Source organism: Rutidosis leptorrhynchoides, chromosome 9 (assembly GCF_046630445.1).
Source record: "Rutidosis leptorrhynchoides isolate AG116_Rl617_1_P2 chromosome 9, CSIRO_AGI_Rlap_v1, whole genome shotgun sequence".
In the NCBI taxonomy this organism is placed as follows: domain Eukaryota; kingdom Viridiplantae; phylum Streptophyta; class Magnoliopsida; order Asterales; family Asteraceae; genus Rutidosis; species Rutidosis leptorrhynchoides.
The window spans coordinates 268,559,669-268,586,393 of record NC_092341.1 but is presented as its reverse complement, the minus strand read 5'-3'; the positions used below and the strand labels follow the sequence as shown (position 1 = coordinate 268,586,393).

The 26,725-nt window shown below is 34.9% G+C and overlaps 1 protein-coding gene across 4 annotated transcripts; it reads right to left on the bottom strand.

Moving 5' to 3' along the window:
- Positions 1-5,909: 5,909 nt before the first annotated feature.
- Positions 5,910-26,477, bottom strand: LOC139866789 (nuclear pore complex protein NUP58-like). Of its 4 annotated transcripts, XM_071855077.1 has the most exons (6): positions 26,189-26,477; positions 25,991-26,105; positions 7,686-8,117; positions 6,755-7,325; positions 6,387-6,427; positions 5,910-6,221 (listed from the first exon to the last, which is right to left on the bottom strand). In XM_071855077.1, the coding sequence occupies exons 2-6, from the start codon at positions 26,096-26,098 to the stop codon at positions 6,186-6,188; spliced, it is 1,188 nt and encodes a 395-aa protein (XP_071711178.1). In that variant the 5' UTR covers positions 26,099-26,105; positions 26,189-26,477; the 3' UTR covers positions 5,910-6,185. The 4 variants fall into 4 exon arrangements, with proteins under 4 accessions (XP_071711178.1, XP_071711179.1, XP_071711181.1 ...); XM_071855078.1 differs by lacking the exons at positions 25,991-26,105; positions 26,189-26,477 and adding an exon at positions 18,405-18,500; XM_071855080.1 differs by lacking the exons at positions 25,991-26,105; positions 26,189-26,477 and adding an exon at positions 10,088-10,609.
- Between the last annotated feature and the right edge of the window lie 248 nt (positions 26,478-26,725).

The window sequence follows — 26,725 nt, the reverse complement described above, 5'->3', positions numbered from 1 at the left end:
TAACGAAATAAATCAATCATCATACATCTCTCATCTTAATTCTTAAGGAAATGTCATTTGGGCTAAAAGTAATAACTGTGACATTAAGGAAAACAATGGCTAATCTACATGTCTTAGTGTGGGGTCCTATGACTCCACTAGCATGGAATTTTTTTAACATTTATTCTTCGAATTGTATAGGACATCACTAAATTTAGCTATAGAACCCCATATATTTTTTAGATTTATGGTTTTTTGAGGTAAATAACCACCAATATACACTTCAAATATAATTAGTTTTGCAAAAAAAGAAGTTTAGGACCCCAATGAGATTTCATCATAGATTCGCCACTGACGGAAACAGTGGATTAAATAGCAACGAGTAATGATAATATTATCTTGTACAAATCAAGCATCATTAATTATTACGGAGTATTATTTCCATTACCTACCACCTAATACCCCTAATCAAGCACACCATAAATCTCAACATATAATACCTACTTTACATGTATTCAAAATATGATCGAATATTTTCAGTATATACATTTTATGTGTTGATTAACGATTAATAGCATATCTTCATAAAAAAATACATAAAAACCATTGAATTCTAATAAAGGATATAAAGACTCAGAAAAAACATATACGGAGTACTTGAAATTGAACTGACCGCGCGTGCTGTGCGGAACGTATTTTAAGAGATTCATTTTCGCGTTCAGCTGGTCCCACCAAATTTTGACTGGATGGTGATGGTGATGAAAACGACCTGAGAGAGATAGAAGGTGTAGTGGTGGTTGCTGTTCCTTATCAGTGGGTCCAACCAAATAAAACATCACAAGGCTCCAAATGAAAGACAACATCCTGCTTTAAATCCCAAGGTTGGCTCGCGCTGTCAGGAATTCTAGGATGAGAACGGTATTTCAATTTTTTTTTTTTTTTTCCAGTAATAACTATATTTGAATACTATTTTAATGGTTGTTTAATTTTAAAAAAATTACAAATTCAAAAAATTTATAGTGTCTGACTAGTTAAATTTAGTCATATTCTATACATCTTAAATAAAAAATTATAAATTCAAAAGATATATGGAGTCCTCACTTAAATTTTAGTGGAGTCCTATACAATTTAAATAATATTTTCTAAAAAAAAAAAAATTAAACTTGCGGTTTCTCGTGATTCCACGGTCAATACATAGAGTCGCCACTGCTCGCGCTGGAGTCCGAGGTTTACCTTCTGTGGGGGAGTCAACGTGCTCGTTCATACGATGGTTTCCTCGCTAATCTAAAAAAAGGCTACCTTCCGATTACTCAGCGATTACTCGTCTCAATCTATGGTCAAATGCGATGTGACTCGGTAATTACGCATGATTACACTCTTAACAATTCCGATCAGTTACTCTCATTAAGAATTGTTTTTATTCTCCACGGATTTGTTTGCTGTACCCGCCATTTATGCACTCAAAACCTTCTATTTTTAACCACTTGTTCCCAATGTGCCTTCTTTCGAGTTTAACGATTTGCTTTAAACGTTTTTTTTTTTAAAGCATTACGGGATTCTCAGGGGGACTTAACCACCCACGCGTTTATCTCATGCAGTTGCATAACCCGCCCACTGCTCCCGCAACGCGATGTGCGGAATGCACCCTTAGGTGGAATTCAATGGTAAGGAGTAACCTTGTGTGCAATACTGCACCCCACGACCACTACCACTACCACATGAACTATTACACATTATGTTAATCGCAATAATGCTTCAAACAACCAACATTAGAAAATGTTAAATTTGTGAAACATTTCTTATGTAAACTTGTACTGCTAACCACTTGTTCACAATGTGCCTTATTTTGGATTTAGGGTATCTTTACTAAAGTAGCTTGTAACTGTAGTTAAAAGTTTATAATTTGAGCTTATTGTTTTAGAGTATTTTTGACGAAATTAGCATGTAAGTATAGTTAAAATTTTATAATTGTAGATTATTATCTTATATACAGTAAAACCTCTATAAATTAATAATGTTGGAACCGAAATATTTTATTATTTTAGCGAGATATTATCATATCGATAAATTAATAAATTATTAATTTAAAAAATTGGCATATATTTGTGAGCAACTCTCAAAATAATGCATTAACATTCGAAATTACTATGTCCGTTCACTTTACCTATTTGAATAAAGCATAAACAAGGGCCTTCAAAATTCTCACATACGTACATTCACACGTAAAAGAACTTATCAAGTTCAATGTACATAAATCTAGATTGATCATCATAAAATGTCTAATGATAAATTTTAAAATCACATCTAGATTGATCACTATAGATTAATTTTTTACTTGAAAATCTTAAAATTTTATAATATTTTAGTAATTATTAATTTATAGTATCGCTGGGACCACTATATTAACATTGAGATTTCAAAAAAATTATTATCTTACAGTATTATTTTATCGATTGAGGTCTAATTTTATACTAGTCTCAAGTTGGGATCGGACAAATTATTAATTTTATCGAGGTTATTAATTTATCGAGTATTAAATTATAAAGGTTTTACTGTATATGTGTTTGACAAACTATCTTACTATTAATATTAATTTAATACGATAAATTTTGCAAATTATATAAAAGGTGTTTACATAATCTAACATTAACTTTATATAAATCAATAGCTTACTTTAAAAGTCATCACCGATGGTAGATCACCATCAATTATATTTCTTGATATGAAATTATTTTAAACAGTTGAACAATTTTTCTTGGATACTATAATAATAATAATAATAATAATAATAATAATAATAATAATAATAATAATAATAACAATAATAATAATAATAATAATAATAATAAGTAATTATTTTGTTCACGAAACAAAACTTTATAAACGAAGAGGAAACACTACATCAAATCGATAAAAGGTCCAACCTAAAACATACAATAAAAAAACAGAACTCAGACCCAACCTAAACAAATAAACTAAACAACGGGAGGAGCCAACCTAATTGATCCAAACAACACACAAAAGATTCATATACAAACAAACCAAACGTAATAAAATGGAACATAAAACGGAAAAACAATCCAAAGCGATCACCAAAAAAAATTTATAACAAAAATTGTTGATAACACGGAGAATAATATTTGGTGCAAGGTTATGTTGTAGAGGGACCTCGAACGAACAAGATGTTGAATTGAATCGTATCAACTTCTAGTGTGAATTACTCAAATGTCTCTCATTAAGCGGCAACACAGTTGCCTTGGACCCACTTTTTTCAAGCGGTAGTAGTTGGTATAGTGATTATTATATGTAGTATCATGTCTTTTTTTTTTTTTTTTTTTTTTTTTTTTTTTTTTTTTTTAAAGTATTTTGGTAACGATAGTCTTTAGAGTTGTTAACATGTTTTAAGATTTGATATTGTATATTTTAATAACCGTCAAAATAATATTAACTCTTAACCATCATATACAATTGCTTAATGGATATTAACGCCATCCCTTAGAGTTGTCATTAAAAAAATACACATTTTAAATTATTTAAAACTAATTAAAAATAAAATAGTGGCTATTTGAATAACGACTCACCATAAACTAATACTCCGTTGCAATAGGTAATGGGGAAGCTTGAACAATTTTATAAGGGGAGGGATATGACATGTTTTATCAAATAATTTCAGTGTGGACTATAAACCTTTTTAGTACGTTGATAATATCTAGAAAAGATAGTGTCTCTCCTAGACGGGAGGATATGAATTTAAAGTAACCATAAAATCAAAAATGTAGCCCTTAGAGTTACGAGCATTTGAGCTTTTGAATCAATTCATGAGAAGCCATATGTAGAGGATATGATCAAAACGGTGACAACTTGCAAATTCTACGGGCCTTCACCATTTTGATTTTATTTCCTTCATACGAATTCCGATCTAGTTGATACAAAAGGTCAAACGTTCGCAACTCAAATTACAACAAGTTACATTTTTATTGTGGGAGGCCACAACCCTTCTCTGCTCCTAAAATGCTCTGTCAGTGAAAGTACGTGATTATATAACTTCACATACCTACCCTCGGACGTTTACAACAAAACAGAATGACAAAACACTAGTAAAAAAGATACCATAATCCTAATCACTGTTGTTCACGAAAACATGTAGATTGGCATACTGGGTTGCCTTTGAAAACCCACCACCGAAGTCCTAATGCCAATCTCCTCAACCGAAAGCTCAACCATTACGACATGCCTGGAATTCGAACTTGCAACCATCTTCACAGAGTCTTCGATCTACATGGCGCACCTCAAATATCAAAGACACGGATACTACTGAGCTATAACCTCATTGGTATCATAATCACTTTTCTAAAAATCCTTTACGAATCTTGTTGAAACACTTTACATAATATATTTATGGGTGATGAACTCAATTTTATTATGTATACAACCATCATGCTTTACAGTGTTGTACTGTACAATGCTGTAAAGTATAATAGTTGTGTGCATAACAAAATTAGGTTGTGTACATATCACTCCCCTATATTTATATAGATACCAAGTACTAGTTGCCAAATACGGTTTTGCTTTCAATATGTAAAAAATTGTATAATCGTGTAATTTAATTATAGGCGGAGTAGTAAAACAGCAACATATGGTCTAAGTCCACAGAATTGTTACTTTGCATATAACCACTTATTTAGCTCATAACTTTGTAACATTCTGGTAAATGCATATGAATGATGATGCCCAAAATTACGCCCACTAATTACGCCATAATGCCTGTAATCTCATCATTAAACTGTCTACCACCATATATTTATGCACATTATTACCCCTTCTACTTAATCCTTAACACACTGACACTACCTCGCTCGATCTTTGGCTTCTTTCATTGATGACCAATACGTAACATGAGTTGAAATAATGTTCATGTTGTCGATGGGCCCATCAAAAGACAAATGTAGAAGTTGATCTGACTAAAGTTAGAATGGACAAGATCCTTGGTCCAGGACTAACCTAAATCATAGATATAAAAAATAAAAAAATAAAAAACAAAGTTGGCATGTTATATGGGCAGAAATTCATTGGAAGAGAGCAACTAAAAATTTAAAAAGGGAATAATTTTGATTGATCGACTGCCAATCTTCTGTTCATCAACATTACATTTGGGTTTCAGTGAAAACTCTTAACTTGGACTGAACTCATCAATACAGTTTGGATTACATTAATGTGTTGTAACCGGTCTATACACGAAAATTGCATCTCAATGTAGGAAAAGTGTTCTGTATATATCTTTGTATTCAACTCAACAAGATCGTAGATTCATGAATTACATAAGTATTTCTAGATGAAAGCGTTCAACCCTTTTAGTGTGTTCCACAAACATGACAGGTGTGGTGACCATGACCGCGGTCCAACTCATGGGCCAACAATTAGTATAATCTCTACTTCCATTGATAATCTAAGATTCCGAACACACATGAACTCATAGTACCTTACACCAGACACAATAACATTAAACTTTAATCTAAAATGGACAGGCATTTACATATACTACTGTTTACTTGTCAATACATCTGTAAATACATGTCATAGAGTAGAATATATGTCAGGTGTATACCATGTAGACATAACATGAAGAGAGACAAAAGCATGCGCATGATCATTATCAACCTCATCATGTAGATGATAAGAATTCTAGATTCCAAACTTGCAAGATTAATATACAGACATCAATGGACAAAAATTAGGGGCTGTTTACTTTTGTTTACTTGTATTTTCTATTAAGTACTGTTTCCATATGGCTCTATCTCGGAAGGAGTCTATGTTTTTATGTCTCATACAAATCAGATTAAGTTAAGTGACAAAAAAAAAAACATGTAAGAGATGTACAAAAACAAATTATTAAGTGGAAAGTAAACAGGCCTTAAGCTCAATGCTCAGCTCGTTTCATACTGGATATTACTAAACGTTCGGTAACAATGATGTTACAGTAATCAAGAAACAACATCGTTCAATATTTACTCATTTTCACATATTTAAATTTTAGAAGCAAGGAATAGTAACAAGGATTAAATGTAACCTCCAAGTTTAATCAATACTGTTGTGTGTACTTCAGGGCATCTATTGAACATCAGATCTAATATAATCAGTCAGAAGCCGATGAGAATCAACAACCAAATCACTTCCATTGATAACAATTAAAACTAACGCTCACATTTTTATCTCCGTGTTGGGCGACTTTTAGCTCTTGATTTCTGTGATTAATATAAACATTATGTTAGCATGAATCCGAAGGCTCTTTGCTATAAAGAACTTTATGTTTTTGGTGTATTGCAATTACATTACAATTGTAATCAATAACAAAAACTGCACATAATATCCCTTTAATTTGTAGCAATCGAAAAAAAACTTTCACTTACAGATACAGTATTGAAACTCGTCCCTGATCCTGTTGCCGCCCCTATTCAGTTGAGACAAAAAAACAATATGAAAATGCAAATACACTTGTGTACAGAATAATGAAGCATTTAGATATTATTGTGTAGGGTGATTAATGACAACCCTTAGGGCTATCGTTAACGTGCATAATAGTGTTGTACATAGCGTTTATACGTTGACTTAAAGTGACTATTATTAAATTGTACAATACTTTTATGCACATTAAGAGCTGTCCTTATAAAAATCGTAAAAAATATCCAAATAAGAAAAGCCAAACCGAGAACTAGTAGTGTTATAACGACAATGACAATTTTATATTCAGAACTAATTACACGACACAAGTCATTACCTGTACCAAGCGGTGTCGAAAATAATGCAGCTCCTGATGTAGAGTTTGTGGCGAATGATGTTGTAGAAAAGGTTGATGCTCCGGTAGAAGCATTTGCGGCAAAAGGTGTTGAAAATGCCGAAGCTGCAGCAGAGGTTGAATTAAAAATCGAAGGTGCTGAACTAGAGGTGGGCCCAAAAATGGATGTCTGCGGAGAAGCACCGGAAGACGCAAATAACGAGAATGAAGAGGCCGATGTAGGAGGAGTTGAAAATAAGGAAGATGATGAAGCAGCGGAAAATGGAGAACTAAATAGTCCAGATGCACCAGTTGCATTCGAGGCAGATGCAGGTGGAGCGGCAGATGTTGTAGGTGCTGCTGAGCTGGCAAACAACGAGCCATGTGGCTGAGTTGACGGTTGAGAATTAGAAGGCAAATGTAAAGTTGGATGAACTCTGCGGGCATCAGCGGCTCGTTTGGCAATTTCTCGTCGATCAGCTTCAAGAAACGGATCGTTTATATCCCCACGACCACGTTGGTCTGAAAGATAAGCTGTTTTCATAGACTCCATATACTGATGAATGCTCTCCACCTGCAAATCATATCATGTGAGTAACGAAAATCAAGGTTTTGCAAAAATCGCTACGCAGTACTCGATCGGGACTTTTTTGGGAGTACTCAGCAACGTGGGGAGTACTCGGATGTTGACTAAGTTTGACCCTGACCGATCTTGGACGAGTGTTGACCAATTTTAATAAATTTCCGGTTTTGCCAGAGTTTTTGGCTGATTTCGACCGATTTTCCAAGTTTTAACCGAGTTTGACCAATTTTGACCAAGTACTCCCCAAGCTACCAAAACCGAGTACCAGCCGAGATTCCAAGTTCTGCAACACTGTCGAATATAACGATAAAGAAACAGAATGTGAACCATTATCCTATTAAAATTTCTGACCTTTGCAGCCACATAAACAAAAAAGTCATGAACATTCGCCATAACTTTGGGAAGAGACTGCAACAACGAAGAGTTGGAATTCAAAGCATTCTTGTTTGATTCTAGAAGAAGTAACTGCTCCAACTCCTCAATCCATTGGCGGCATTCAGCGAGATACTTTTCAAATCGGGCAACGGTTTGTAGCAAATAAGGAGACGGTTTTCGAGGCATGCCACTGTAGAAGTCATAAACTGGCACCATGGCGGCAGTTGAAGGTGTTGCCGCCGCAGAAGGCTGAGATGTTCCAGCGGAAGTTTTAATAAACTTGGATCGAAGCATCAAGAAAGATCGAACTGCAATTTCTGTGTTCCGTAACATATCCTTCACATTAACAGTAAGGCTTTGAAGCTGAATCTTTTGTCTATCCATTGCGGTACTAATTCCACCAAGTTCCTGTCAAAATTGAGACGATAAAAATACCAATTGATGTGATAAATAGCAGTCACAATAAAAATGCAGTCAACAACAATATGCTGCATAAAACTCAATGCAAGCATTGATCGTACATCTAATTATCTGATTATACTATTATTATATTATAAACACTTGATTCAAAGTACACAAATCCAAGGCTTAATCCAATTCAATTCATAGTGCATAATGATCAATCCTTAATTAGCGATCTTAATTAGCGATGTTACTTAATTACGGATTGAGTGCAATAAAATTATAATGGAGGATGGAATGTTTGATGATTATTTTGGGCCCCGATAATCGTCTTTCACTTTAACTATCAAGTGATCAACCACCCCGACCCGGTCTTGATTGTTAATTAGCATATTTCACCTTTGCGCGATGTAAAAATCCTTTGGGCAAGATCACAAGTGGAAATTACAAAGGCTTGGGCGAAATGGCAGAGAATCAACAACCCATAAATGAGAGGTCAAGCTCCCTATTTATAGGATTCGAAATATCCGCGATCTGCGAGTTACTTAACTATCCGCGGAAACTCAGCGGATTAAACTGCGATCTTGCATTAATGCGAAAACATAACCGCTGTACTTATTTTCAGCGAATATTGCATAGCTTTGCCTTATAATTCGCGTAGTTCTTCCTTTGGCTTTTAGCAAATAAAATATACATATACAATGCCATGTATATGATCAAGTCCCCCCAGTTTATTATGATGCATTTTCGCAAAGCTAATGCATCATGATAAACTCTAAAAATAAAGAAGACAAAATTGCTGAAATGGTCCATGTGGTTTGTACCAAAATGCTGGTTTCGTCCCTGTGCTTTTTTTTCGACTGATTTGGTCCCAGTGGTTTGTCAATGTTGCTGACTTAGTCCTTATTTCTGACGGCCGTCAAAAAATGCCATTAACCCCAGTCATGTGCGAGACATGTGAGGGTATTTTCGTCTCTTTCTTTTGTTTGTTGACAAAATTGCTAGAATCATCCCAGTGGTTTGTACCAAAATTGCTGAAATGGTCCCTGTGGTTTGTACGAAAATGTTGGTTTCGTCCCTACAACCACTTCATCGTTTTTAAGATACGGTGGTTTAGTGGTTAACGACGGCGATGTGTAAAACTATTTCAAAACACCAAATTAAGCTACGGAAATTTCCAGAAAGTTATGTTGAGTAATCTTAAACATGTTCGCAAACAAAGTCGATTTTAGTTTCGTTTTTTTAACATAAAAGCAACGGTAACTCAATCAGTATGAGGAATTAATGTCTTCAATTTTGCAGACACCATCACGAAGTGTTTTCGAAACATTCCTCATTTTTAGATTTAGCTAATTTGTTCTACAAATACAAATCGATCAAAAGTCAATAAAAGTCAAAATCGAGTTCTAAATCTGAAATTTAAACAAATTAAACACGAATTCAAGTGTTCATACAGATCAAAAAAATTTGAATCGCAACATGCTACCCAGACTAAACGAAATCTGGATCTAAAAACGATGAAATGATTGTAGGGACGAAACTAGCTTTTCGTACAAACTACAGGGACCATTTCAGCAATTTTGGTACAAACCACATGAACGATTTCAGCAATTTTCTCAATAAAGGAAAAAAAGAGACGAAAATAACCTCACATGTCTGGCACATGACTGGAGTTAACGGCATTTTTTGACGGCCGTCAGAAATAGGGACTAAATCAGCAACATGGACAAACCATTGGGACCAAATCAGTCGAAAAAAAAAGCACAGGGACGAAACTAGCATTTTGGTACAAACCACAGGGACCATTTCAACAATTTTGTCAATAAAGAAATGCCTCTTAAAATAGTTCGCAAACAATATTTTATATTTTTTACCGCCCATTTATTACCGTTGTTTTTGTTAAGCTCAACGCGTAATTACAACGGTAACTTTCGCCAATCTGTCAAATCATTACGCTGTAACGGCTAGAAAATTACCGTTTACACGTTGCGGTAATTTCAGCCATTTAAATGCAATGATTATCTTTTCAACTTGCTCGCCCTAATTCCAATTATAAATAGCTGGTTATTCCGCATAAAAACTTTACGCCTTTCTCTCCCAATTTCGCATTCAATCGTATTCTGCCAATCACAATCGTACTTTGCAATTAGCCAATCCAACCTTTAATTTCATCAATTCAACCTCCGATTTAGCTTTTCTTATCATCAATGGCTTCCTCTTCATCTATGCACACTCCGGGGGGTTATGTTTCCTATATGACGGAAACAAAACTCCATACCTTACAAGAGTGGTATCCGCCACTTGCACAATTTGTACCTACCGTACCTTTACCAGAAGAGCGAGCTGACACTCCCCCTAAGAGGACGATCACTGTATACGAGGCTGCCATCTCTCAAGGCAACCTTCGATTTCCTCTTACCACATTTTTTCGTAGTGTCTGCGAATACTATAAGATTGCCATGGCGCAGCTCCATCCGAATGCGATTAATAAAATTGTGATGTTCGAGATGTACTGCAATGCCATCAACATACAACCGCTGCTAAACGTGTTTCGCACGTGTAACAGTCTGATTTTATATGATGTGGGGTGGTTTTCATTCCGCAGCAAGATGGGCACGATGGTTTCGCCCAAGGACTCAATAGGCAACTGGCGCGGTTCGTTCTTTTACATCAACGACACCGCGTATGTGGACAGCAACATACCAAAAACATGGTGTACAGAACTTGACCCCAATCTTAATGAGAAACCTGTACTTGATGATCTTGAGCATGATATTCTCAAAACACTTAAAAACGCAGGCATAATTCTGCGAGCTTACTCGAATGTACCACTGTACATCGGCAGAGTTTCAATTCAGTAGCCATGGAGCGACTATGACGCGCTTTTGGTTGACCAGGCAAAAAATGGTATTTCGCTTAAACTTATCGCATAATACTTTCTATAGTTTTCGCAGTATATTTTTGCTTCACATAACACTGTATGTTTATATTTTCGCAGTGATTGCTCTTGACCTTATCATGAGGTCACCTGATATTAGCAGGATCTGCCCTGCTGATCGCCTAAAGAATGGCGACGGGGAGATTATTCTTATTGATGAGCCCATCATCAACACGCTTTATATTACCGGTGGCTAGGACCGCGGCAGGAGAAAAGTTGTGGAGGGTGCCACCACTCCGCGCAGAAAACGATTACGTTCTCTTTCCGAGCAAGAAACGAGTAAGCAATTGCTATTCCGCAATATTAATTGATTACGCATTTTCCACTTTCGCATAAATTCGCTATATTTATTTATCTTGTTATAGCTGTTCTTTCAGAGTCATCCGCTGAAGCCGCACCGCTCTACAACATTAGGGGGAGCATCCCCGCAGATGTTCTTGAAGAGCCCGAGCGTGAAGATTTATCTCTTCCATCTGACGCAGAAGCGTCTAATCAAGAAGGAGAAGGAAAAGCTGATGCAGAAGAAACCGCGGCCGCAGAACAGGCCAACAAATTATACCGCAGACTCTATAAATTTCTCCCCAAGGAGACAAAGGATAAATATCGCAGTTTATCATACCCCGAAGCTGCAAGACAGCGATTGTACAGTTGTTATAATGCTCTTTGTCTCACTGTTGACAGCATGGAGCGATTCACCGAAATGTCGGATGAATATGATGAGGCAGTGAAGGCTGCCAACGCTCAAGAGAAAAGAGCACAAAGAGCTGAAGCAAAGCTTAAAAAGGCAACGGAAGAGATTGCCAGGCTTAATAGAAAGGCGAACACTGCGGAACATGAGTTCGCTCAGCTTGTCAAGTATTTACCCAAGTTCGCGGACAAAGTAATGGATTCAAAACCTGTTACTGAGAAATTTCAGGCGTATGCTCAAGCCGCAAAACTTGCAACACGCTGTGAATGGCATGATCTTTTATGCAAGCTTGGCGACCTTTCTCAACCCCTGCCTTCTGACATGGCGAATGAAATATGCGCCACAGACGATGCTCGCGAAGCACTTGAAATGGCGAAAAAGGAGGTTGAGAAGGTGAGCATTCCTGCCTTGGAGGAGCTCAGTCAGCGTGAAGGCGTTTCGTTCGCAGATATTAAAGCATTAGAGCTTTAAGTTTATTCTAGCCATTTTTTGATGTATGTTCGCAATCTTAAATTGCGTTTTAATGTAATTATTCGCGACGCGTTCGCTCTTAATATCAATCACTTATTTACAATTCGCAGTTGCAACTTCTTTTATTTATATAGCGCTTTACTTTAACATTTATCCATAATTCAGACTTGTCCATTGCAATTTCCGCATTCGCTATTGTGCACATAACAAAGCGTACTTTATGCGAAACAATCTTTTAACATTATGAATCTTCTAAGTCCGACACATCGATCCTTAGGTAAATTTTAGCATTGCGAAGCATCTAAGTGTTGGCAAGATCAAACACTTAGGAAATTTTATCCTTTCGCAATTATTTTCAAATTAACACAAGTGGGCAATTTCATCACTTGGTTTTTAGCAAACTATTTCTCAATACATTTTTGCATATTTATAACATTTAAGCAGGCTATGCTTAGCGAAAATCATGCCACCTTACTTAAAATATCCGCAGAACAAACATTAATTTAGTGTTGTAAAAGACAAGTAATTGCATTCTGCGAAATAAGCACTACGCGTGGCCACACGCAGTGTTTTCGCTTTGTAAAGAAACAATTACTAACACTGAAATTAACTTTGCTTTATTCATTATTATTTCGCATTACAAGATTCGAAACATAAACACAACATATCACGCATTAATGAAATTTGCCATAGTATCTTATTACAACTTTTTACTGCAAATTTTCGCACTATGCAGGGTGAATTGAATGCCCCTCAATACCCATATTTGCACTTGCCATAACCATAGATCAGAAAGGCTCCACTTCCGCAGAAATCAGCGTACCAATGCCCTTGTTGGCAGAAAATTTTAGCATACCATGTATGGTAGATGGTATAGCGCCAAACATGCGCAAAGCTGTGCGCCCAAGTATCATATTGAATCGCGATTGATTTCGCATTATATACAGATTCAATAAAGCTTGGCGCCTTAGTGACTCATCGCTGTCATCAACTAACTCCATTTGTAATTCCAACTGGCCAACGGGCCAGGATGACTCTCCTGAGAACCCAGCAAGTGAAACCGCAGTAGGTTTCATCAAAGCTTGAATGTTCGCGGGCAACTTGCTAAAGCATTGTTCGTACATGACGTCGACACTACTACCAGTTATAACGACCCTCATTTTTTCCATTCTATATTTTTCCAATATTAAAAGCCCAAACAATATAATTAAAACTTAATGATTAAACTTTAATCAACAATTGTTAAGTGTTAAGAGTTAGAAAACATATTAATTAACTTTGTACAAAAATTGACAAGTTAATAAAAGATGAAAATAATAAACTGTTAGTCGACACTCACTGCTAATTAAAATTTATGCATTTATGTAATATTATAACTAATAACCTATAAGTAATAAATAAAAAGTGACATTTATATAAATAATAAAACAATTGGGAACTAAATATATACAAGTCATGAATTAGTAAAAAGAAAATAATACTTATCATGTAGTAAATGTAAAAATAATAATAATAATAATAATAGTAATAATAATGAGACTAAAAAAATCTTACATCCTTATGTTGACTAAAAATAAAGTGTAAACTAGTACATCCTTATGTTGACTAATTATAAACTAGTACCACCTATTGTTGACTAAAAATTATAAAATAAAATAAAATCATTAATTAGAACATCCTTATGTTGACTAACACTCTAATACTTGCACTATATAAACACCTAGTTTCTCATTCACAAATCACACCAAAATCCTCTCTCAAAAACAATCTCTCCCTCTCCCTCTCTTGTGGTATTCGGATCTTCAAGCTTGTTCTTCGTGTTCTTCAAGAATCTTCAAGGAGTTCTTCAAGATTTTCAAGGCTTTGATCTTCCATCTTCATCGTGTTCATCTTTTCTTTGTTAATTATCTTGAATCTTCAAAGGTATAACATAAACCCTAAACTATTTACATAAACTTTGATCTTTGATAATTCATATTCATATTATAAACTTGTTATTCATAAGTATATACATAAACACACCTAGATTTATATATACATATATACATGTAAAAAAAAATTTATATATATATATATACATATATATACGAATTATATATACATATACATATTAAAACCTTAAACCCTAATTACACCTAAACTATAATTCTTAAACCCTAATTAATTAAACTCTAAACATTTATGAAACCCTAGGACATTAATTACTAAACCCTAGTTATTAATTACTACTTTAATTAACTAACCCTAAATAATGAAACCCTAATACTACTTATACTAGTACTTAACATGTATACACTATTACTATTACTAGCACCTATAACCTACTAATTATATTGTAGCACAAAAACATTTTGGGATATGTATTAGAGATGTATAGATCTTCGAACTTTCTTGACGAATGGTTTCTACGAGATTCTAGGCAGAGGGTTTGGATTTCCGATTTAAAGGGTCCTATGGCTCAAGCCCCTAGATCTAAATTAGCCATTCGAAGGGAAAGGGGTGATTGGAAGCTTATCTAATACGGCAAGTATCCTAAAATGGAAACACTCATAAAAGTAGAAACTCTCTAGTCATAGAAACTTAGTAAAATAAGAAACTTTCTAAAAATAGAAACTTTATAAAAATAGTAACTTACTAGGAATAGAAACTTAGTAAAACAAACTATACTTAAACACATACTTAAACTTAAACATGGGCAAAACACTTAACTACTCTTAAATGTCAATAGGTTGACTTTCCTGCTCACTCGTTCAACTCTCTATTCCGAGGAATAACTCTCTCTACTTACTAAGGTGAATTTCATAGCCCCACTTTTTACTATTTCATTACTGTTTTGAAACTATGGGGTGAGACACATGCTTGCTTTTAAATTTTTAACATGAATTATTTTAATAACAGTTTTACAATATTTATATACGTGAATTCATAGCCCCACTCTTTATTGCTTGCAAACTTACTTACTTTTATTGGGGTGAGACACATGCGCTACTTTTATAACTGTTTTTATGAAATGAATACAAATACTAAAACTGATTTTTCATGAGTTTATCTGCTCCCTTTTTATATATTTTTGGGCTGAGAATACATGCGTAAATTTTATAACTGTTTTACACGTATCAACTATTAAACTGTGATATGTTGGGCTATGACCAGCAAGTCCCCAACCGACAAGTATAAACGATAACTTGTTACGGGGCAAACTTGAAAGTCTAGTCTAAATATCAGCACCAACTGTTAAAACTATGCTATACCCGGCTATGTCCGACTAAGTCCCTACAGTGATATTTTTAATTGTTGCGGCATTCTTAATTATTGGGGATAGGCCTATCGGGAGTAACGTCCCCGATACATTTGACTCAGTCTTTGTATTACTTGATAATGAAATTTAAACCGACAAGTAGAACTAACTTGTCATGGGGCAAACTTGAACGTTTAGTCTAAATATCACGCACTGGCATAACTTTTGGATCTGCGAGATCTACTTTTTGATCCTGCGGGAGATCAACTTTACAACTAAATCTTGTGGTCTAAAAACAACGATAACTACTTTTGTTAAACCTATGAACTTCACTCAACCTTTTTGGTTGACACTTTAGCATGTTTTGTCTCAGGTGCTGTTTGATTCAAGCTTTCTTATCTACTACTTATGTGATGCTACTTGGACTTAGGATCAAGAGATATCGCATTTATTACTTCTGCATATGAACAATTACTTTATCGTTATTTCCATTATTGTAACGACATTTCATTTTCCGCTGCGTACTCAATAAAGTTAAATTTTCTCATTTAGTATTGTTCTCGTATTATAATATGTTGGTTTATTTGATATTAGTAACGTTTCTTCCAGACCCTATTGGGAGGACGTTACAGATTGGTATCAGAGCATAACCAGGCTGTTATAGAGAACCAGGATTGCAATTTTATGTGTGCCTTACTTGCTAGCTAGGGTGCCTTAGCAATCTAGGAAACTATAACCTTTCCTGCCTTACACTTAAAGCACTTAGGATTGCCTTATAATCTTAACAATCATGCTTTACCAAACTTGACTTAAAGATTCTAATCAAATTCTCTTTCCTAATGTAGGACTACAACTTTTCTTGACCATAGTGCCTTTAATTGTTGCCTTTAACTGTTAAATGCTACACTATACTTTATAAACTTTACTTATCTTAGAATGACGAGCTAATCTAAGAACTCTGCTCACTTTCCTGAGTACTATCCAATTACACCACCGCATCTAAATGCGACACAATGATTTCAGAAATTCTTGACATTCATAAGTCATCTATCATGGTTATGTGTATTACATATGTATTACATGAAATATTATCCATGATTTTGAAACTCTTATAATTGTTACTACTCACACACAAACGTATATAACTCCCTGTTATATCACGTACCTATATGCCTTATGCCTTTATGCATCGGTTTATGAATCGAAAAATGTCATTGGGTTATCACAGTATACGAATTGAAAGTCTTTAATCAAAAGATTATTAGATTACATACTTATCACTTTATGATCTCGACACGTCATACTGCCATTATTAAAGTATAGACACATCATATCTTATTATATCTTATCGTATCTATCCCAATAGATTTTGTCTAACACTTTTCCTAAATTCCCTTCGTAAATTACGGAAATCTTTTTGCTATATACACGTATTCGAGGAGACGAATATATCATCCAGTATTCAACACTAATCTCATATCAAAAACCCTAATTCCAAACACATAATATGGATTCCTCGAACTCTTCGAGCTCCAATGGCAGCGTAACCGGAATGAACCAACCAATCAGCCATCATCTATTTTGGATGAATTGGGGATGAGTTCGTAGTAAACTTAATCAATGGAGACAAGAAGAAGGTGATCCCTTCCACCAACCGAATTCACCTCTTGGTGAAGAACCTGAAGCACTTACTGGCGAACCCGTTCGGAACACTATTTTCACCCTCATTTCCAGGATATCCAGTCACGAATATATAATATCTAAAATTTTAGATCTTATTCATCCACTTGTCCGAACCGCCAATCATCCCGGAATAATAGAAGAAGTCAACGAGCTTCGCGCTCGAGTAGTGGCTCTGGAGAATATGGTGCGAAACCTACGAACACCAGCAGCAGCACCAGCAGCATAACCAGTACCACCAGTACCATCAGCATCACCACCAACATCACCACCAACATCACCAGCTTCACCAACGACAACATCCGCATTCCACGCCTCAACATCGCACTCAGTACCTCAAACATCAACATCATACGCCCCATAGATACCAAGGAATATTATTAATAATGAGTTAAGATGTATTGACTCATTCTTCCTGAAGAATTACATATGTATACTTTATATATATGGATTGGAACAATAATAAATCTTTTCGTACTAAGCTATTACGTGTGAATCTTAACTAGTATGTACTACATGGTTAATTCATATCACAATATGCTATGATGTACATCTTTTGTTAATAACTTAACAATCGTTAATCATTGCTTCAATACAATAAACTCCATTTCGTAATAAACCAAGTGTATTACTCAAATATATGATTGATTGTATACTTTAATTTTCGATGTACTCGAAACTTTCTAGAAAATATCATTAGTGCCTTATGAATTTCACAAGAATTCCAAGAGCACCAACATCATATACCGAAGTATATCAATAACAATGAACGATGAAGTATTAATTCATAACTTCATTAGCGAAATATTTCACGACAATTATGAAATCTCTAAGGTTTTGGAGATTATTTATTCTCGTTTCAACAGCAAATCAAATGAGTTTAATATTATATTAGCTCATTAAAACCATGATTACATCTGAAGAATACATATATGAACGTATATCTTCTCTTTTGTACAAACTGTTAATTGTAAAAAATATTTTAACGGGTAGGTAAAACCCGAGAGATATTCATATCTCATATAAATATGTTACATTGTACATTCTTCCATTCTGATTCAGCAGTTGTTAACTATACTACTTACATTCACATGATATATGTATATGTTCACCAAAGAAAAACCATTTTCATACAAATTCAGTTACATACTCTGATTTTGACATATCGAAACTTAAGTAAAGCTTTAGCAAGTGTTATCTTCCTAAAGATCACTACATTCATGAATTATATTCATTCGTATTCTATGATGAATTATCAAATCAAACCACCGAACTTACCATTCCTTACTTTTGAAAATCACAACATTTCTTCGTCAACCGTTAGATCCATTGATGGATGCATCTTACGCTTAAACACTTCAAATTTAAAATTCTTGAAAACATCCTTTGAATCTTGACGATCGCAATCAGCGTTTAATCATCTAAAAATGAAATTTCTTGAAACCATTTCGGATTGATAACCGATGATTCAAATATGGCTGCATTAAATGCAGAGGAAACAGAAAAATTGTAGATGGTCTTAAGGGCCAACAGTTTGATAATAAAGAATGGTACGTTGGAAAAGCTCAAAAGAAAATTTGGAACTGAAAAACGGATTGAGCTAACCATGGAGGAGACCAAGGACAAACACAAGGGTCAAACCCTATATTCAAAGAATCCAGGTAATTTTGGATCCGGTGAAATCTTTAGAGAATATCTTGCTCCGAAGTCATGTTAAAAGCTTGCGGAAAATTTTTCTTCATCAACTTTCGAACTTAGAAATTCCAAAATATCATCATAAATATCCTCTATATTTCGAAAGATATCTTCATAACGATTCATGTCCGCAATTAAGTATCTCTTTGCGATATCTTTATAAAGGAAACTGTTTTAGTTTCTATATTCTGTAAAATTCGAGTTTAAATTATAAATGCTTTGAAGAAGTGTTGGGAATTGAAACATGAGTTAGTATAATATAATGACGTCAGGCCAACGTGATTATATTACAGTAAGTCATGCTAAGTTTTTAATGGAAGATGATGATTCATAGATTTTATAATCATCATTTTCCATGTTACACGACTCTTACATTCTATTTAACCTCTAAATATATCAAGAACATATTTTTCTTGATGATTCGGTCTTTTCCGGATATTCTGGTAATATGACAAATCAAATCGTGCTATTACATTTCCTTTCTACTTTATATATTATGATCATTCGAAACTTCATACCTATGAATTCTGGACCATTACTCGCTTGACTTGAAGTCGGGAAGAAGAAACAAAAGCATAAAGCTCCGACATATAAGGGAAAATATAAAGCCCGATAACGACTCCGAAATTACAAACCGTGTATATCAATGCGTATAGCAATATAAAGACACGGGATAATTAAAAACACTATAACCCCAAGAGCATAGTAGAAGTAAACAGATTCCTCTGGCGGTAAAAGAAAAAGAAGAATGACTGCATAGATGGTCAATATAATAACCAGGATCAGAACTGGATTAAGCATTTTCTTAATCTTTTGAAAGTTTGAATTGAGAAAGAAAGTATAGAAGTGGTGAAGATAATGAAACGAAAGAAGCTAATTTATAGCAAAATTCCAAACACATCAATCGAGGCAAATCACCGCATTTAATCAAACAAATCTCAAAATTTCGTAAATACCGGAGAATCAAATCTTATAGATTAAGAAAATTTCCTTTAATTCCTTGAATTCTGGAAATCAATCGTGACTACGTCAAAAGTTAAGGCGAACATTTAATTTTCTCATTTCACTCTTTTATGATAGCTTCATTTATACTCTTCCTATAAACGAATCGTTTTATCCATATTATTCAATAGTGATAAAACTTTATTTTTCAACTTATATTCATCATTAAAATATTCTTGTTGTAAACAATGAAGATCTCTATCAAATTTCATGACTGTGATTTTCACGAACTCCTCTTTGTTTGTCTGCCCTAATATTGTGGCATAAAATGCTCAAGGTTTTAAATGAGCTCAGTACTATTCATAACACATTTCATGTATCCAATTTACTGAAATGACTTGTATAACATCATCATTTTGAATGATATTCGCATTAATGATAAAATGCACTTCGTTGAATAACCTATAGAAATCATGGAAGGAGAGGTCAAACAAACGCGTAAAAGCAATATACCTATCGTTAAAGTCCGTTGGAATTCGCGTAGAGGCCCCGAATATACCTGGGAACGCAAAGACCATATGAAACGGAAATATCCCCATCTCTTCTCAACTGCTGATGCAAACGAGGAAACTACCTAAAAACTTCGGGACGAAGTTTTCAATAACGGGGAGGTACTATAACGACCCTCATTTTTTCCATTCTATATTTTTCCAATATTAAAAGCCCAAACAATATAATTAAAACTTAATGATTAAACTTTAATCAACAATTGTTAAGTGTTAAGAGTTAGAAAACATATTAATTAACTTTGTACAAAAATTGACAAGTTAATAAAAGATGAAAATAATAAACTGTTAGTCGACACTCACTGCTAATTAAAATTTATGCATTTATGTAATATTATAACTAATAACCTATAAGTAATAAATAAAAAGTGACATTTATATAAATAATAAAACAATTGGGAACTAAATATATACAAGTCATGAATTAGTAAAAAGAAAATAATACTTATCATGTAGTAAATGTAAAAATAATAATAATAATAATAATAGTAATAATAATGAGACTAAAAAAATCTTACATCCTTATGTTGACTAAAAATAAAGTGTAAACTAGTACATCCTTATGTTGACTAATTATAAACTAGTACCACCTATTGTTGACTAAAAATTATAAAATAAAATAAAATCATTAATTAGAACATCCTTATGTTGACTAACACTCTAATACTTGCACTATATAAACACCTAGTTTCTCATTCACAAATCACACCAAAATCCTCTCTCAAAAACAATCTCTCCCTCTCCCTCTCTTGTGGTATTCGGATCTTCAAGCTTGTTCTTCGTGTTCTTCAAGAATCTTCAAGGAGTTCTTCAAGATTTTCAAGGCTTTGATCTTCCATCTTCATCGTGTTCATCTTTTCTTTGTTAATTATCTTGAATCTTCAAAGGTATAACATAAACCCTAAACTATTTACATAAACTTTGATCTTTGATAATTCATATTCATATTATAAACTTGTTATTCATAAGTATATACATAAACACACCTAGATTTATATATACATATATACATGTAAAAAAAAATTTATATATATATATATACATATATATACGAATTATATATACATATACATATTAAAACCTTAAACCCTAATTACACCTAAACTATAATTCTTAAACCCTAATTAATTAAACTCTAAACATTTATGAAACCCTAGGACATTAATTACTAAACCCTAGTTATTAATTACTACTTTAATTAACTAACCCTAAATAATGAAACCCTAATACTACTTATACTAGTACTTAACATGTATACACTATTACTATTACTAGCACCTATAACCTACTAATTATATTGTAGCACAAAAACATTTTGGGATATGTATTAGAGATGTATAGATCTTCGAACTTTCTTGACGAATGGTTTCTACGAGATTCTAGGCAGAGGGTTTGGATTTCCGATTTAAAGGGTCCTATGGCTCAAGCCCCTAGATCTAAATTAGCCATTCGAAGGGAAAGGGGTGATTGGAAGCTTATCTAATACGGCAAGTATCCTAAAATGGAAACACTCATAAAAGTAGAAACTCTCTAGTCATAGAAACTTAGTAAAATAAGAAACTTTCTAAAAATAGAAACTTTATAAAAATAGTAACTTACTAGGAATAGAAACTTAGTAAAACAAACTATACTTAAACACATACTTAAACTTAAACATGGGCAAAACACTTAACTACTCTTAAATGTCAATAGGTTGACTTTCCTGCTCACTCGTTCAACTCTCTATTCCGAGGAATAACTCTCTCTACTTACTAAGGTGAATTTCATAGCCCCACTTTTTACTATTTCATTACTGTTTTGAAACTATGGGGTGAGACACATGCTTGCTTTTAAATTTTTAACATGAATTATTTTAATAACAGTTTTACAATATTTATATACGTGAATTCATAGCCCCACTCTTTATTGCTTGCAAACTTACTTACTTTTATTGGGGTGAGACACATGCGCTACTTTTATAACTGTTTTTATGAAATGAATACAAATACTAAAACTGATTTTTCATGAGTTTATCTGCTCCCTTTTTATATATTTTTGGGCTGAGAATACATGCGTAAATTTTATAACTGTTTTACACGTATCAACTATTAAACTGTGATATGTTGGGCTATGACCAGCAAGTCCCCAACCGACAAGTATAAACGATAACTTGTTACGGGGCAAACTTGAAAGTCTAGTCTAAATATCAGCACCAACTGTTAAAACTATGCTATACCCGGCTATGTCCGACTAAGTCCCTACAGTGATATTTTTAATTGTTGCGGCATTCTTAATTATTGGGGATAGGCCTATCGGGAGTAACGTCCCCGATACATTTGACTCAGTCTTTGTATTACTTGATAATGAAATTTAAACCGACAAGTAGAACTAACTTGTCATGGGGCAAACTTGAACGTTTAGTCTAAATATCACGCACTGGCATAACTTTTGGATCTGCGAGATCTACTTTTTGATCCTGCGGGAGATCAACTTTACAACTAAATCTTGTGGTCTAAAAACAACGATAACTACTTTTGTTAAACCTATGAACTTCACTCAACCTTTTTGGTTGACACTTTAGCATGTTTTGTCTCAGGTGCTGTTTGATTCAAGCTTTCTTATCTACTACTTATGTGATGCTACTTGGACTTAGGATCAAGAGATATCGCATTTATTACTTCTGCATATGAACAATTACTTTATCGTTATTTCCATTATTGTAACGACATTTCATTTTCCGCTGCGTACTCAATAAAGTTAAATTTTCTCATTTAGTATTGTTCTCGTATTATAATATGTTGGTTTATTTGATATTAGTAACGTTTCTTCCAGACCCTATTGGGAGGACGTTACACCAGTGTCCACATGTACCTTCATTATCATTATACCAGTATTCGCAATGCGACATGAAACCACTATAGGTTTATCAACATTCGCAGTCAAGCTTGCAGGTGGAAATGTAATAGAGGGACATTTCCAACTAACAATCTGCTCTGAAATTTGCAGTACCGACATTTCGCCCTGCACTTCTACCACGTTGATCACCTGGATTCCGCGCTGATTTTCTTTTTTGCTCACCATTTTTACCCCCAGATTTTTTACTGCGGGAGCCTTTCGCTCAACCGCGTTTGACGCATTCGAGGTGTTAGCTTCCGTAGGCATTATAATCGCATTCGCGGTATTTTGTGCGATTAAATGGTCCAGCTTGCCTTGCTCGTATGCTTCTGCAATGAGTTCCGCCAAATCTCTGCAACGATTGGTGTCATGACCGTAATCGTCATGGAAAACACAAAATTTTGATCTGTCGCGCCTGCTATTTTCTCCCAAAGGCCGTGGATCAGGAAAAGACTTAGCAACTCTCTCTTGCAGCAAAATTTCCTTGGGCGTTTTTGTTAGCGACTGAATGATATTGAATGATTCATTGCTCCACTTTCGCGTAGAATAGCGATCACGGCGGCCATAACCATGGTTATCATTTTGGCCTTGAAACCTGTCATTTCGCGGGGATCCACCGCCGCCATTTCTCCGCGAAAAACCTGATCCGCGGTAATTATCACTGTTACCATCGCGAAAAGAGTCATTGTCATCTCGCCAACTTTTGTCTCTACCCCATCCACACGCAGGGGTTATATTGCTATCCTCTCCACCGCGGAGATAATCATATGTTTCCTGTTGAACTTTTGCAAAAGTCGTCGGGACATCTCTTCGCAACCTCCGCACAAGAGTAGGATGTCGCTGTGGGTTAATAGCATGCAAAAAACCAGAAATTTTCTGATCTTCATTTAATCGTGGAATTTTTTGGCACTCGTAAATGTACCGCGTAAGTAGTGCGTTTAGAGTCTCCTTGTTGCCTTGCTTAATATCGTGACATTCTATGTGTGTCTTTTTCTGCGGTAATAGATTTTGAAACTGCAGCAAAAAAAATTCGCGCAAATCTACAAAGCCAATGATACTGCGAGATTGCAAACTATGAAACCATTCCCTTGCTGACCCTTGCAAGGCCATGGGGAACACTCTACACGCGACTGGTTCATCCCAGTTATAAGTACTTACTACGCCTTCGAAGCGTTGTAGAAAATCCAAAGGATCGGTTAGACCCGAATAGACTCCCAGAGTTGCCGGCACGATCGGCGGAGAAACAATTGGATAATCAGAAATGTGCTGGACAAACTTGTCCGCAGCAGTAGTGATTTCTGTTGCCTTTTTTGTGCGAACATCTGTATTATCCGCACAAAATTTAGTAAGCATGTCTTGCAAAAAATTTGGTTGGTCAAACTTATGTTGCATTGACTTTGGCGCAATGCTTCTGAAAGCATCCGCCAAAAAATTCTGGGCATTTTCTCTGCGAGCAGCGTCAGATGTGTCACCTTCTTCCCCATAGCGAGGGAAAGGTGTTGGTGGTCGCTTTCTCTTAATTTGTGGATTTTTAACAAACTCTTCTACGCTATCCGAATCATCAGAAAATTCGCTTTCTTCTCTTGGTGTTTTTGCCATTTTTGATTTGTACGCAGAGTTCAAATGAATACGATCTTCTGCATTATCACTATCGCTATCATTATGCTCAAGAACTAGACGATCAACTTGTGATCCTGAATCATTCAATGGCCATAAGTAAGTGCGCGGTATGCGAGATTCGCAATTACGCTTAGCATCTCTCTTAGCTTGCTCGATTGCAGTACCAACAATTTTGTCAGTTCGCAGACTAGATTTTCCAGATAAAGCTTTTGGTCGCTTCCCATCAGCGATTGTTTCATTGCGATTTTGCAGCAAAGTTCTTCGCGCAATCATTTTTTCAGCAGCAACTTCTGGCTGCGAGTCACTAGCATTGTTTTCAGCAGATGTTTTAGCGATCGGTTCTTGAACCGATTTTCCTGCGGTTATACTAGCATTTGTTTGCAATGGAAATATCACAACGTTCTGCGAATCACCAGGCAATGCATCAGCATTCGCAGAAACGCCAGTTTGCTTTGCATTTGTCATCATGATTGTCGAGCAGATCGACTGATTGCGGATTACAAAAGCACCTGTAAATCATCACAACAAAAACACGATTGGAATTAAACCAGAGAATTAATCGTTTGATAGCACGAAACAAAAAAAATTCGGTTTAATATGTAAAACGTGTCCCACGGATGGCGCCAATTGATCAATCCTTAATTAGCGATGTTACTTAATTACGGATTGAGTGCAATAAAATTATAATGGAGGATGGAATGTTTGATGATTATTTTGGGCCCCGATGATCGTCTTTCACTTTAACTATCAAGTGATCAACCACCCCGACCCGGTCTTGATTGTTAATTAGCATATTTCACCTTTGCGCGATGTAAAAATCCCTTGGGCAAGATCACAAGTGGAAATTACAAAGGCTTGGGCAAAATGGCAGAGAATCAACAACCCATAAATGAGAGGCCAAGCTCACTATTTATAGGATTCGAAATATCCGCGGTCTGCGAGTTACTTAACTATCCGCGGAAACTCAGCGGATTAAACCGCGATCTTGCATTAATGCGAAAACATAACCGCTGTACTTATTTTCAGCGAATATTGCATAGCTTTGCCTTATAATTCGCGTGGTTCTTCCTTTGGCTTTTAGCAAATAAAATATACATATACAATGCCATGTATATGATCACATAATAAGCAAATAAGTTGAAATAGCTCAAAGAAAACAAAAGATACCTGAACAATATGACTTGCATCAAGCTCAAATCCTTCATTGGAGACGGAAGAATCATACAATCTTCCACATTGATCCAACCGTTGACTTTCATCTCTATACTCTAGCATTCTCTCCCTGTTCCCATAATAATAAATAAATAAATGAATAAATAATAAATCATTGCTAATTATATGAATGTATATTTATAACTATCATACTCGATTTGAAGTAGAAACTTCTGAGAATCAGGATGTAGGTCGGCCCATTTAGTGCCGTAGCTGGCCGGAGTTTTTTCATTAGTATAAAGAAAAAATTGATTTTGTTGTTGTAATGGCTGTTGTTGCTGCGGTTGAAAAAAGGGAGTACCGCCACTAGGTTGAAACGGAGATTGCTGCTGCTGTTGTTGTTACGGTTGAAATATTGACGGTTGCTGTGGTTGTTGTGGCGTGAATGAGAACGACATTGTTAGTGAAAAATTGAATTGATTTGATTGATTGTTTGATTTGATGATTTTACAGGGAATTAAGAGAAAGAGTATAAAACTTTGAAAACCCCTTTTTTTAAAACCCTAGATAGATAGATTATGAAGATGAGAGGGAAATTGTTGGGAAGAAAGTATATTTGCGTTAATGGGTCGTTAATGGGTCGTTAATGGGCTTCGCATAGCAGTTGTTTGAATGCCCATTCCACGTGGTAAAAGGCTAAGAGGTTGAGTAGTTAATAGTTGTTCGTGCATGACTGCATTCGTCTTAAAA